This window comes from Mobula hypostoma, chromosome 4, assembly GCF_963921235.1.
Source record: "Mobula hypostoma chromosome 4, sMobHyp1.1, whole genome shotgun sequence".
In the NCBI taxonomy this organism is placed as follows: domain Eukaryota; kingdom Metazoa; phylum Chordata; class Chondrichthyes; order Myliobatiformes; family Myliobatidae; genus Mobula; species Mobula hypostoma.
Genome location: NC_086100.1, coordinates 190,131,576 through 190,145,182, shown reverse-complemented (window position 1 = coordinate 190,145,182; position 13,607 = coordinate 190,131,576). Strand labels below are relative to the sequence as shown.

Genomic DNA, 13,607 nt, shown 5'->3' with positions numbered 1-13,607 from the left:
CGTGTACAGCTAAACGAAACATCATCCTCTGATTTTTGGCAATACATTTGCAAACATTTTGCCACCATATGAGGAGACATCATAAGTGAGCTGTTCACTTCTGTGTCCTCTGAATGCTTGGCCTTTATATACTTATCAATCAGTTGATCAGTTGTCATTATGGAAACTCAATTGTGATGTAGGGAGGGGGTCTTGTTGCTGATTGGTTGCGTGGTGTATTCCGTGCGTTGTTTGGAATTTTGCCCACGTTGGCTTATAAATAGGGTCAAGGTCTATATGTCTGTCTATAGAATTGTTTGTGAAAAACATCAAGGAATTCTCTTGTATGCTATGTGTTTGCTGTGCCTTGACTTCCACTGATGAGTCGAACTTGTGTCCCTCTAGATTTTCATGGATAGAGACTAGGGAGAGTTGGTCATGTCACTTCACAGCCAGTTGATGTTCATGGATCCTTGCGGATAGATTTCTCCCAGACCCCGCATTGTATTTTGTAGACCACACTAGTCTCGTCCAATAGCTTGGTATGTTCTTTAGGTCTACAGAACTATCCACAAGCATCCATGAACGTCAGCATCACAATTGAGTTCCCGTAATGACGACCAATCAACTGATTGATAAGAATATAGAAAAGGGGCTTGTTTTGTTGCTGTTGTTCTGCTGAACATGGTGAACATGCTATCCTGGCACCAGATTATGTGGCAGTACTTGTGTGCTGCCCCCAGCTCATCCTCAGGTGTGTTGGTTGTTAAGGCAAACAATGCATTTCACTATATGTTTCGATGTACATGTGATAAATAAATGAATGTGAAACCTGAAGCAGTTGATACTTATCAATGTGAATAGCCCATTTTGTGCTCTTATCTCTGTTTGATTGAGCCATCAGGGTGCTTTGAGGATATTTCAGGGGTGCATCTTGGGTGGTATGCTGTCTGAAGCCTACTTGTGCCTCAGAGTTGCCCCATTTCACAAGTATGGCAGGTCCGATTATTTGACTCTGAGTTAAGTATGGGAGTGCACTGCAAGTAGTGAGGCTGGTCCCGTCACATTGCTGTCCAACTTTCTGTGCTTTCGTTGTGCGGGCTGTTGAGATTGTTCTCTGCCTAGCTTGGGTCCTTCATTGCAATGACACCTGCCCTTGAAAGTTTAAAAAAAGCATCCAAGCCCTTTTAAGGGAAGGTTATGAAGAATGATGGTTCTTAAGCTTAAGGAACTTGTACTCTTTCCTCTCCCCCACCTTTGTATCCTGGTTTCTTCCACCTTCCTTTCAAGACTTGGCCTGAAACGTTGACTGTTTACAGTATATGTTGCCTGACCTGCTGAGTTCCTCCTGCACTTCATGAGTGTTAATCTGGATTTTCAGCATCTGCCGAATCTCCTGTGTTTATGATGATGTTTAGGTTTGCTTCTGCTGGCCTTGCTGCTGAAGTGGATCTGTTTTATATGATTGCACTAGTCTGACCTCAACACTTGATGTTCTCAGCTAGTTTCCTTGGGTTGGTTTTGATTGGAGCAAAGAGGCATTCATGGGGACTGGTGGGAATTCCATCATTGAGTACTATCTGCAGTAATGCATCAGGCACATCACACTCAGTAAAATAGGTGAGAAATGGGACACAAAATATTGGTACATATACCTACCCTCCCGAACCCCTCTGCTCCCAGGAATGCGTCTCTTACTCTTGAGTAGCATATAAAAATACTCCCTGGTATATCTCTTCACTGCTGAATATTATGTCAAACTAGAGTGGACAACTTCGCTCACCCCAACACTGAACTTATTCCACAACCTATGGACTCACTTTCAAGTACTCTACAACTCGTGTTCTCAATATTTATTATTTGTTTATTTGTTTTGGAACAATTAGTTGTATTTGCACGTTTGGTTGTCTTTGTGTGCAGAATTTCACTGATTCTTTTGTGTTTTTTTTGTATTTGCTGTGAATGGCTGCATGAAAATGAATCTCGGTAGTATATGATGACGTATATGTACTTTCATAATAAATTTGAACTTGAAAGATAGTATACAGGAAAAGTGAAGAAGAGTTTGCTTTATGTTCAATGTTTGTTGTGAGTACTATATAAGTTCTTCTCTTGATACAGCTTTTGTTTTAAATAAAGTAAGAAATATATTTGCTCCAGATTTTTTCCTTTTTTTTCTAGCGCTTGCTGGCCCCCCCCCCGCCTCTCTCCTAATTACCTCTATAATTATGGATAATAATTAATGGTTCCATTAATACTGCAGGGTCCTGCTTTCACGGTATAATGTTCTTGAATTATTACAGTAATTAGCATTTGTTGACAAAACATTTGTCTTCAAGAGGCTACCATTATCGGTACAGTGAATTCCTGTTAAGTGTGACACATCGGGATCAGTACATTTTAATTCAGTGGCTGCCCCAACTAGCCAAAGCTTCATGAAAGTAGTTAAAAAGGAATAAAAAAAGACAAGTACTGTTTAACTGAAAAGCAAATCTATGTATTTAAATGAAATACAAATTGGGACATTATCAATGCTACTACAATATTATAAAATTATGTATTAGTTCCTAATAATTATTGTTGGATGAATTCATCTGGTGCACACTGCCTTGCATTGGTTGTCCAGGGTGGAGTAACACCTCTGGTGAAGGGGCTTGCCATGTCCGTTCTCACTCACCTTTAGTCCCCACTGGGCACTCGGCTCTCACCTGTGGCTCCAGCCTGCTGTTTGCTTGCAACAGTGGCCGCAACACTTCGACAGATGGGCTCAAGCAGGTGAGGGTAGCCGGTGGGTGCCATACCCTGGTGAAATGCGAACATGCCTGTTTCTTGCATGTGGAGTCAGTAGTTGAAGGAACAGTGAGATCAAATGGCCAAGAAGGCGGTTCTTCAGGGCTTCCAGAGAGCAAAGGGCATGTGAAGGTACAGAAGAAGTCATGATAATCCACTGCAACAAGGGAAGACCCCCGCTTGTGATGACTGTTCTTACCACTGTACCCAGACTTCCGAGGTTGAGTGAGTGGAACTGTCTCAGTGCAACAGCTCTTCCACTTTAAAAGCTCTCCCACACAGGTTTCACTATCGTCGTCAGATGTTACGGACAGCCAACATACTGCCATGATAGACCATAAGACATTGGAGCAGAATTTGGGTTGACTGTAAACGAACAAAATTAGCGTAGACGCCAAGTGCAGATAATAGGCTGCCCTCATATAATGCTTTCGATGATTGCACCCTTCAAATCTCAATTTTCATTGTAACAATCAAGATGATTGTTGATACTTTCAAACTCTTCATTGTTTCTAACTTTTGAAGTAGCGAAATCGTTTCATTTTCACTCCTGATGATTTCTGTTGTCTCCAGGCCTGAATGCTTGAAACCACACTGCGCACGACAATTCTAAATTGTCTTATTGCTTATTTCTCACCAACTATCAGTGACAAAAAAACTGCTTTTTAAACAGAAACGCATGCAACTGACGCTATTTTAAAAGGTGCTCGATCCAAGCACGGTGTAGTGTCTAATGGCCACACAAGTTCACGTGACTGATGCTGGTAAGAAACTGTTGGGCAAAAGTCTCCTGTCCCAATTAAGTAGCATAGTGTCCCAAATAAAGTGAACCCTGGCTTTTTCTCGGTTAGTTTTTGTTCTCTAAGAGTTGTCCCAAACAAGCAGCTGCCCTGATTAACCAGTGTACCAAGTAACCAGAATCGACTGTATTCTGTATCCTTACAATTAGCTCCTCTTTGTCGTAGGCCTGTCAAGTCTTTTAATGGGATCAGTGAAAATCCTTTCTGAGCCCAAATGGAATATTTTCTTGTCCTCAGTTGCCTCTTGAATCACAGCACTATTAGCCAGGACTATTAGGTTATCAGCCTGCATACATTTGCCTTCTCCAATGCGGTACAGCTGAAGTTAAGCCACATGCTGATCCACCCTCGCATTTAAGTTGTCATGCATTTTGGTTGCACTATACCAAACGCCGTGTATCTAAAGAGCAGGATGGGTATCTCATGAATGGAACAAAAGACACTCCTTCTGCTGTATATGAGATGTTGTCATAGAGTGGTACAACATTAAAACAGGCACTTCAGCCCAACTAACCAGGTTGTCCTGTGAGCTGGTCCCGTCTGGAAGAATATTTCTGGTTATCCCTGAGAGGTGCCAGTATGTGGGAAGGGAGATGGGAGACAGCAAAAGCAAGAATTTGGAGGAAAAAAAAATTGAACTGCTGGAGGAGCCCAGCAGGCCAGGCAGTATCTGTGGAGGGAAATGAGCAGTCAGAATTTCAGGTCCAAACTCTTCATCTGACCTGGTTGTGCTTGAGGTTGATGTGGCTGCTTTCTTTGTTTTGTTGTCAGTGTGATCCACTCTGTCGTGATGATGTTCGGCACAGTCCAGATTATTTACAGTACTGCGCAAAAGTCTCAGGTACATATAAAGAGCCAGGGTGTCTAAGACTTCTGCATAGTACTGTAGTTGTCACTGTGGAGTGGAGAACGAGTTTGTAAATCTGTCAGGAGCAAAGGATGTTGGAAATGGTGAAGGTGGAGCGCCACAGGAGGGATGTGGGACAGATGGCAGAGAAGGAGTGCCGGGGTGGGGGATGACATTGATATAGTCGCTCCCAGCTCTGAGATACCAGGCACGGTGATTTGATTCTAAACATTTAGTTTATTGATCATTACAAAATGTCTCTCTGCTGCTTCCTGCTCCCTCCTCTCTCCCTTCCCCTTTTCCCAACCATGATTCCCCTCTCCCTGCCCCCTTCCCACTCTCAGTCCACAACAGAGACTCGTATCAGAATCAGGTTTATCATCACTCACATACGTCATGAAATTTGTTTTTGTTTTGTGGCAGCAGTACAGTGCAATACATAAAATTACTACAGCACTGTGCAAGTGTCTTGGGCACGCTATATAACTTTACAGTACTGTACATGTTGAAGATTATGGCTCTTTGTATTACATTGTACTACATCTGACATTTCCATATCCTACAAAAATACCAGTCTTGATTGTGTTGCTTAAGATTTTCAGCATCTGCAGAATCACATTTACCACTATTTGATACCAGCTTTGACACCTTGCATTCCACTCAACCTGATGAAGACTTGTAACATCTACCAGACACATTTGGATTTTTATAAATTAACTTTTACCAGTTTAATTTTAAAACCAGAAATTAATTTTAATGTATTCTGGAACATTGTTTCATTATGCTTAAATGTGAGAAGCAATTTGATAGTTCCCATATTTGAAGTGTTTTTGTGTGGGCAATTATCATTCAACCATACATGAAGAGAGCTGAACAAAACAGTGTTCCTCTGGGGCCAAGGTGCAAAACATGCACAGCACATTCAAGATAGCAAACAAATATACAGTCACGAGAAGAAAAAAAAAATATTATTGCAGTTCCAGTGGTCAGGTTTCAATTACCACCGCTGTCTTGAAAAGAGTTTGTACGTTTACCCTGTGAACATGTGGATTTCCTTTGGGTGGTATGGTTTCTTTCCCCATTCCAAAGATATACAGTTAGGGTTAGCTGTTTTGGCACCGGAAGCATTGTGACATTTGCGAGCTGCCCTTCATAATCCTCTAAATTCAAATGACGCACCTCATGTTATGTTTCAATATACATGTGACTAATAAAGTTAGCCTACATGTGACTGAGAAAGCTAATCTAATCTATAAAGTCTACCAAAAATATTAGAGAAGCCTTCGAGTTATAGAGTCAAAGAGTACAGCACAGAAACAGGCCTTTCAATCCATCTAGTCTATGCCGAAACCGTTTAAGCTGCCCACTCCCATCACCTGCACTGGGACCATTGCCCTCCATATCCCTACTATCCATGTACCTATCCAAACTTTTCTTAAACGTTGAAATCGAGTTGAAATGACTACCACCTGGTAGCACTCACATTGACAGTGATGAAACGCTTTGAGAGGTTGGTCATGACTAGACTGCTCCTGCCTCAGCAAGGACCTGGACCCACTGCAATTTGCTTATCGCCCCAATAGGTCAACGACAGATGCAGTCTCAGTAGCTGTTCACACGGCTTTAGACCACCTGGACAACACAAACAGCTACGTGAGGATGCTGTTTATCAACTATAGCTCAGTATTTAGTACCATCATTCCCACAATCTTGATTGAGAAGTTGCAGAACCTGGGCCTCTGTACCTCCCTCTGCAATTGGATCCTTGACCTCCTAACTGGAAGACCACAATCTGTGCAGATTAGTGATAACATATTCTCCTCGCAGACAATCAACACTGGTGTACCTCGGGTGTGTGCTTAGCCCACTGCTCTACTGTCTATGGGCACATAACTGTGTGGCTAGGCATAGCTCAGATGCCATCTATAAATTTGCTGATGATACAACCATTGTTGGTAGAATCTCAGGTGGTGACAAGAGGGCATACAGGAGTGAGATATACCAACTAGTCGAGTGGTGCCGCAGCAACAACCTGGTACTCAACGTCAGTAAGCCGAAAGAGCTGATTGTGGACTTCAGGAAGGGTAAGATGAAGGAACACATACCAATCCTCATAGAGGGATCAGAAGTGGATAGAGTGAGCAGCTTCAAGTTCCTGGGTTTCAAGATCTCTGAGGATCTAACCTGGTCTCAACATATCAATGTAGTTATAAAGAAGGCAAGACAGCGGCTATACTTTATTAGGGGTTTGAAGAGATTTGGCATGTCAACAAATACTCTCAAAAACTTCAATAGTCGTACCATGAAGAGCATCACTGTCTGGTATGGAGGGGCTATTGCACAGGACTGAAAGAAGCAGCAGAAGGTTGTAAATATAGTCAGCTCCATCTTGGGTACTAGCCTACTAAGTACCCAGGACATCTTTAGGGACCAGTGTTTCAGAAAGGCAGCGTCCGTTATTAAGGACCTCCAGCACCCAGGGCATGCCCTTTTCTCACTGTTACCAACACAGAAGCCTGAAGGCACACACTCAGCGATTCAGGAACAGCTTCTTCCCCTCTGCCATTCGATTCCAAAGTGGACATTGGACACTACCTCACTTTTTAAAAATACTTTTTAAATTTATTCAATCTACATAATTGATTTACTTGTTTATTATTATTTTAAATTATTATTTTGCTAGATTATGTATTGCATTGAACTGTTGCTGCTAAGTTAACAACTTCCACTTTCACATGCTGGTGATAATAAAGCTGATTCTGAACTCGCATGGACCACTTGTATTGGCAGCTCATTCCACTCTCATGACCCTCTGAGTGAAGAAGTTTCCCCTCATGTTCCCCTTAAACTTCTCACTTTTGGTAACATTTTCTGCTGATTACTCTTGTAGTAGTCCATTCGTGGCCACCACTGTAATTAACTGTAGATCTCTTGGTGCAACTCTGGGCTGAGCAGTATCTTGAGCAGGGGAATGAATTGTCAATGTTTCAGACTGAAGCACTGCAGTGGGATTGCATGATGTGGCTCTTCTACTGAGTGTCTTTAATTTCTAATCTCTCTCTTAAATTTTTTTCAGCATGTAGATTTGGTGCCGGTGTTTGGATCTTAAAGCTGTCTTACCAGAATGGATAGTGGCACGATGGACACAGAGGCTGGTGCCAGTGGATTGTCTGTTGACTCCATCTCGGTTTCCTCTTTGAAGCTGAATGGCTTTTGCTCACAGTTAAGTGATGATGAAGATGAGGAACTGAATTCTGAGGGTGGTGATTTGGAAGTCAATCCTTTCGATGGACTCCCTTTTTCCTCTCGGTACTACGAGCTACTAAAATGGAGAAAAACTTTGCCAGTCTGGAACGTCAAATACCACTTCATGGAAAGCCTTGTCAACAATAATATGGTACTCGTGTCTGGCAAGCTAGGATGTGGCAAAAGTACTCAGGTCAGTGGTCTACTGGAGGTTTTGTTCTTGAAATGCAAAAATTAAAGTCAAACTGTTTTTGAACATTTAAAATTTTATTCTTAATTGTAATATGATGTGCATTTTCATGATTTGCTCTCCCAATTTAGTGCGATATAACTATAATTAGACCAATCAAAATAAATAGTTTGCATGTTATTTTAAAATCATTGAAGTAATGCCTTGGGTTATTCTTAAAATTTTCTTCCCTCTTTCTCTCCTGCCTTATTTAGTAGAGGCAGAGGGATAGGCTGTGTTTTGGCTTGAGACCCTCTTTTGTGCAATACAATATCAGCCTGAAATGTTGACCAACATTTTGTTTCCTCAAAGGATATAGGAATGGAATTAGGCCATTTGGCCCATTGAATCTGCTCTGCCATTTCATCATGGCTGATCCATTTCTCTCTCAGCCCCAAACTCCTGCCTTTTCTCCATATCCCTTCATGCCCTGACTGATCAAGAATTTATCAATCTCTGCCTTAAATATACCCAGTGACGTCCTCCACAGCCACCTGTGGTAATGAATCCACAGGTCGACCTCTCTCTGGCTAAAGAAATTCTTCCTCACCTCCATTCTAAAAGGATGCCCTCCTCCTTTGCTCTCCATGTCCACTCTATCAAGGCCTTTTAACATTCAATAGGTTTCAATGAGGTCATCCTTCATTCTTCTGAATTCAGTGAATACAGGCCCAGAGCCATCAAACGCTCTTCATGTGACAAGCGTTTCAATTCCAGAATCATTTTCACAAACCTCCTTTGAACCCTCTACAGCGTCAGCACATATTTTCTCAGCTCAGGGGCTGATGTTCCCGATGTTCCTCCCACAGTTTTATTATTGCTGCAGATTCCAGCCTCGTCACTCTCTTGTGTCTCTAGAGATGTTTTAGTTTTGCTGCCTTTCGTTTTCACTTGTGTTAGAAATTAGTATTGATCTAGTATTAATGGCTTTGTTTTTTTTTGTGTGCTTAGTCCTTGTTCATCTATGTTTAAGACTTGCGCTCATTCGTACTACAAGATGCACACTTTCTAGATGGAGTCAATGAATAATGCTTGTGAGCAGAGTTCACAATACTTTCAATGCCAAGGCCACTGTCCTGGGGTTAGAGGGCTGTGTGTGTGGTAAGGGGAGAGGAATGGGGCTTGTTTTGCTGTTGTAGGTTTGTTGCTTGGTATATTCTGTGTTGTTGTGTTCTGTGCCGTTCTGCTAAGCATTGTGGGCATACTGCGGTGGCTCCAGAATGTGTGGCGACACTTGCCATACTTTCCCAGCACGTCCTTAAGTGTGTTGGTCATTAACATAGATGCATTTCACTGTATGTTTCAATGTAGATGTGATAAATCTGAATCTGAAATCAAATTTTCGCTGAAACTAAGGAGCGGTCTTTCCTTTTTTCTGGCAAAAGTAGGGACCATCCGGAGACAAAAACTAAATGAAGACTACCTTTCAGCTACAGTGTCAGTGGTACCATGTTCGATGTGCTGTTGCCTCCTCCTATGTGCAGATGTAAAGGATTCTGAGCCCTTTTTTTTGAGGAAGATCAGACTCTTAATGATTTTGATGAGAAATGGCAAAACAAGATGGTTGGGGTCATTAGCTTGTAGCCATCCTGCACTGCAGTACAGATTCATGATCAGTTCTGTTTACTCTTTTCTGCTCTGTCAATGTGGGTCAGGATTTCATCTGGCATATTCTATGTAGGTTCAGCAATCTATGCAGTTTTCCCCCCGCCCCTCTCAAAGCTCAACTTCAAAGTAGGTTTTTTTTATCAAAGTACGTACATGTCACCATATTCTACTCTTGAGATTCATTTTCTTGTGGGCATTAGAGTAAAAACAAAGGAACACAAAGTAATGAACTGTGTCAGTGATAATAATCCTGATTCTCGTTCTGATTTTCAGCAGCAGTATCCTTGTGAACCTTCTCTGCAGCCTTGCTAACTTTATTTATTTAGTTAGAGATACAGCATGGTTACAGGCCCTTCCATCCAATGAGCCTGCGCCACCCAGTTACACCCATGTGACCGAATAACCCCTATATCTTTGGGATGTGGGAGGAGGCCAGAGCGTCTGGAGGGGGCCCGCATGGTCGTGGGGAGGGTGTGCAGGCTCCTTGCAGACAGCAGCAGGAAATGAACCCAGGTCATTGGTGCTGTAAATTGTTGTGCTATGCCTCTCCTTAATTTTAATCCCATTCTTCTTTGTTTTTCCTTTGTACTACCTCGATATAGTTGTGTTGTGAAATGAACTGTAGAGATGGCATGAAAAATGTATTTCACTGTATCTTAGTGCACATGACATTATTAAAGCAATGACCAATTACTTACCATAAGAAGTAGCAGATGGAATACAGTGTTGGGAAGTGTATGGCCATAAATAAAATCATAGACTTTTTTCTAAATGGAGAGAAAAATTCAGAAATCTGAGGTGCAATGGGACTTGGGAGTCCTCATGCAGGATTCCCTAAAGGTTAATTTGTAGGTCGTCTTGGTGGTGAGGAAGGCAAATGCAATGTTAGCATTTTGAAGAAGATTAGAATATAAAAGCAAGGATGTAATGTTGAGGCTATATAAAGCGTCGGTGTGGCTTCACTTGGAGTATTCTGAGCAGTTTTGCGCCCCTTGTCTAAGAAAGGATGGGCTGACAATGGAGATACTTCAAAGAAGGTACACAAAAATGATTCCGGGATTGAAAGGCTTGTCATATGAGGAGTGTTTGATGGCTCTGGGCTGGTTCTCACTGGAATTCAGAAGAATGAGAGGGGATCTCATTGAAACCTATCCTATGCTGAAAGGCCTCGATAAAGTGGATGTGAAGAGGATGGTGGTGGAGTCTAAGACCAGAGGACACAGCCTCAGAATACAGGGATGTTCATTTAGAATGGAGAGGAGGAGGAATTTCTTTCACCAGAGAGTGGTAAATCTGTAGAATTCATTGCACAGGTGGCTGTTGAGGCCAAGTCCTTTGATACATTTAAGACAGAGGTTGATAGCTTCTTGATAAGACAGTGCATGAAAGGATATGGGGAGAAGGCAGGAGATTTGGGCTGAGGGAAAATGGATTAGCCACAATGAAATGGTAGAGCTGACTCGATGGGCCAAATGGCCTAATTCTTATGACGGGAAACAACCAATGTGCAAAAGACGATACATCGTGAAAGTACAAAAAACCCCTAAATAATAATAAATAAATATTGAGAACATGAGATAAGGAGTCCTTGAAAGTGTGTCCATAGGTGTGGGGAACAGTTCAGCATCGGGTGGGTGAAGTTATTTACTCTGGTTTAAGAGCCCGATGGTTGAGGGGTAATAACTGTTCCTGAACCTGGTGGTATGCAACCTAAAGCTCCTATATATACTTCCTGATGGCAGCAATGAGAAGAGAGCATGGCCGGGATGGTAGGGGTCCTTGATGAAGGATGCTGTATTCCTGTGACAGCGCTCCTTATAAGTGTACTCAGTGGTGGGTAGATGGGCCAAAGCACCTGTTTCTGTACTGTACTTCTCTTAGACTCTCGGCTAGCAGGTTTTTATCCAGAATCTCTCTGTATTTAGCAGCGTTCACCTTCCCATCAATCCTGACCAGATTTCCAGTCACTGCTGCTCCCTCCACCATACTTTAAGTAGGGATGGTGTTACCTGGTTGATGTGTAATATTAGTTTTATGTCACACATACCATTTCATGTTGAGGCCAAGGAGTTCCACTTTATTGTCATCAACCATATGGTTGATGTTGTTCCACATCTTTATCTTCCAAGCGATGCTTTGCAAAGTCTTATGGACAAGGGTATGCTTTGCTTTTAGTCTGAGCTTCTTTCTTTCTGCTCTTCCATAAATATCCTTTTTGTGCAAGGCCTTAGAAGGTGTGGAGCCATGAACTTCATCTCCAGTTGCAGCCACTGACTTCTGCAGCTCATTCAGAGTGACTGTTAGAGTCACATAGCCTCTCTTGCATTGTCGTTCTTCTGCGGCAACTAAGTTTTATATTTTTTCCACTTTTTCAAGATTCGCTGCACTGATTTCTGAGGTTTGTTCAGGTCTTTTGAGATGGTCTTGTACCCTTGTCCAGATTTGTGCTTCTTTGTTATCATTTCCCTGACTTGGCTTGAATGCTTTTTTTGCCTTCATTTTGTTTTGTAAATCTGTCAATCTTTTGAACCTTACAGAGTGAGGGGGTATTCTTATGAATTTATTGAAAACACTTGAGCCTCAAATTTTCTACAGCAACAAATTGGGTGAGTTGGTAAGAATACATTATTGCACCTGAAGAAAGTTCTTGTAATTACGAAGGGGACGTTCAAGAGTGTCAGGGCAGTGAAGTATGTGCAGTGAAAATCACAACTGAGAAGGTGCTCAGGAAGCTTAATGATCTGAGGGTGGATATGTCTCCTGGACCTGATGGAATATACTCTTGGGTTCTGAAGGAAGTAGCTGGAGGGATTGTGGAGGCATCAACAATAATCTTTCGAGAATCGATAGATTCTGGCATTGTACCGGATGACTGGAAAATTGCAAATGTTACTCTGCTATTTAAGAAGGGCGGGAGGCAGCAGAAAGGAAACTATGGACCTGTTAGCCTGACATCAGTGGTTCAGAAGTTGTTGGAATCGATTGTTAGGGATGAGATTACGGAATACCTGGTGGCACATGACAAGATAGGCCAAAGCCAGCATGGTTTCCTGAAAGGAAAATCCTGCCTGACAAACCACCTGCAATTTTTTGATGAAATTACAACCAGGGTAGACAAAGGAGATGCAGTAAATGTGGTGTACTGGGATTTTCAGAAGGCCTTTGACAAGGTGCTGCACATAAGGCTGCTTAGCAAGATAAGAGCCCATGGAATTACAGGGAAGTTACTAGCATGGGTGGAGCATTGGCTGATTGGCAGAAAACAGAGAGTGGAAATAAAGGGATCCTATTCTGGCTGGCTGCTGGTTACCAGTGGAGGTCCACAGGGGTCGGTGTTGGGACCGCTGCTTTTTACGATGTATGTCAATGATTTGGATTAAGGGATTAATGGATTTGTGGCTCAATTTGCCAATGATACAAAGATAGGTGGAGGAGCGGGTAGTGTTGAGGAAACAGGGCGCCTGCAGAGAGACTTGGATAGTTTAAGGGAATGGGCAAAGAAGTGGCAAATGTTGGAAAGTGTATGGTCATGCACTTTGGTGGAAGAAATAAATGGGCAGACTGTTATTTAGATGGGGAGAGTATTCAAAATGCAGAGGTGCAAAGGGTTTTGGGAGTCCTTGTGCAGGATATCCTAAAGGTTAACCTCCAGGTTGAGTTGGTGAAGAAGGTGAATGCAATGTTGGCATTCATTTATAGAGGTGTAGAATATAGGAGCAGGGATGTGATGTTGGAGCTCTATAAGGCACTTGTGAGACCACACTTGGAGTATTGTGTGCAGTTTTGGGCTCTTTATTTTAGAAAGGATATACTGACTTTGGAGAGGGTTCAGAGAAGATTCACGAGAATGATTCCAGGAATGAAAGGGTTACCATATGAGGAACGTCTGGCAGCTCTTGGGCTGTATTCCCTGGAGTTCAGAAGAATGAGGGGGGATCTCATAGAAACATTCTGAATGTTAAAAGACCTGAACAGATTAGATATGGCAAAGGTATTTCCCATGGTAGGGGAGTCTAGGAGAAGAGGGCACGACTTCAGGATTGAAGGATGTTCATTTAGAACTGAGTTGCGGAGAAATTACTTTAGTCAGAGGGTGGTAAGTCTGTGG

At 42.3% G+C, this 13,607-nt stretch overlaps 1 protein-coding gene across 3 annotated transcripts in view; it reads left to right on the top strand.

Annotated features, from left to right (window-relative positions):
* LOC134345843 (putative pre-mRNA-splicing factor ATP-dependent RNA helicase DHX32) overlaps nt 1-13,607 on the top strand; it is a 128,443-nt gene that overhangs the window by 8,277 nt on the left and 106,559 nt on the right. For all 3 annotated transcript variants that reach the window (XM_063047143.1, XM_063047142.1, XM_063047141.1), the window contains one exon: nt 7,493-7,855. In XM_063047143.1, the coding sequence (XP_062903213.1) occupies nt 7,541-7,855 (315 nt within the window). In that variant the 5' untranslated portion in view covers nt 7,493-7,540. The remainder of the gene's footprint in view (nt 1-7,492; nt 7,856-13,607) is intronic.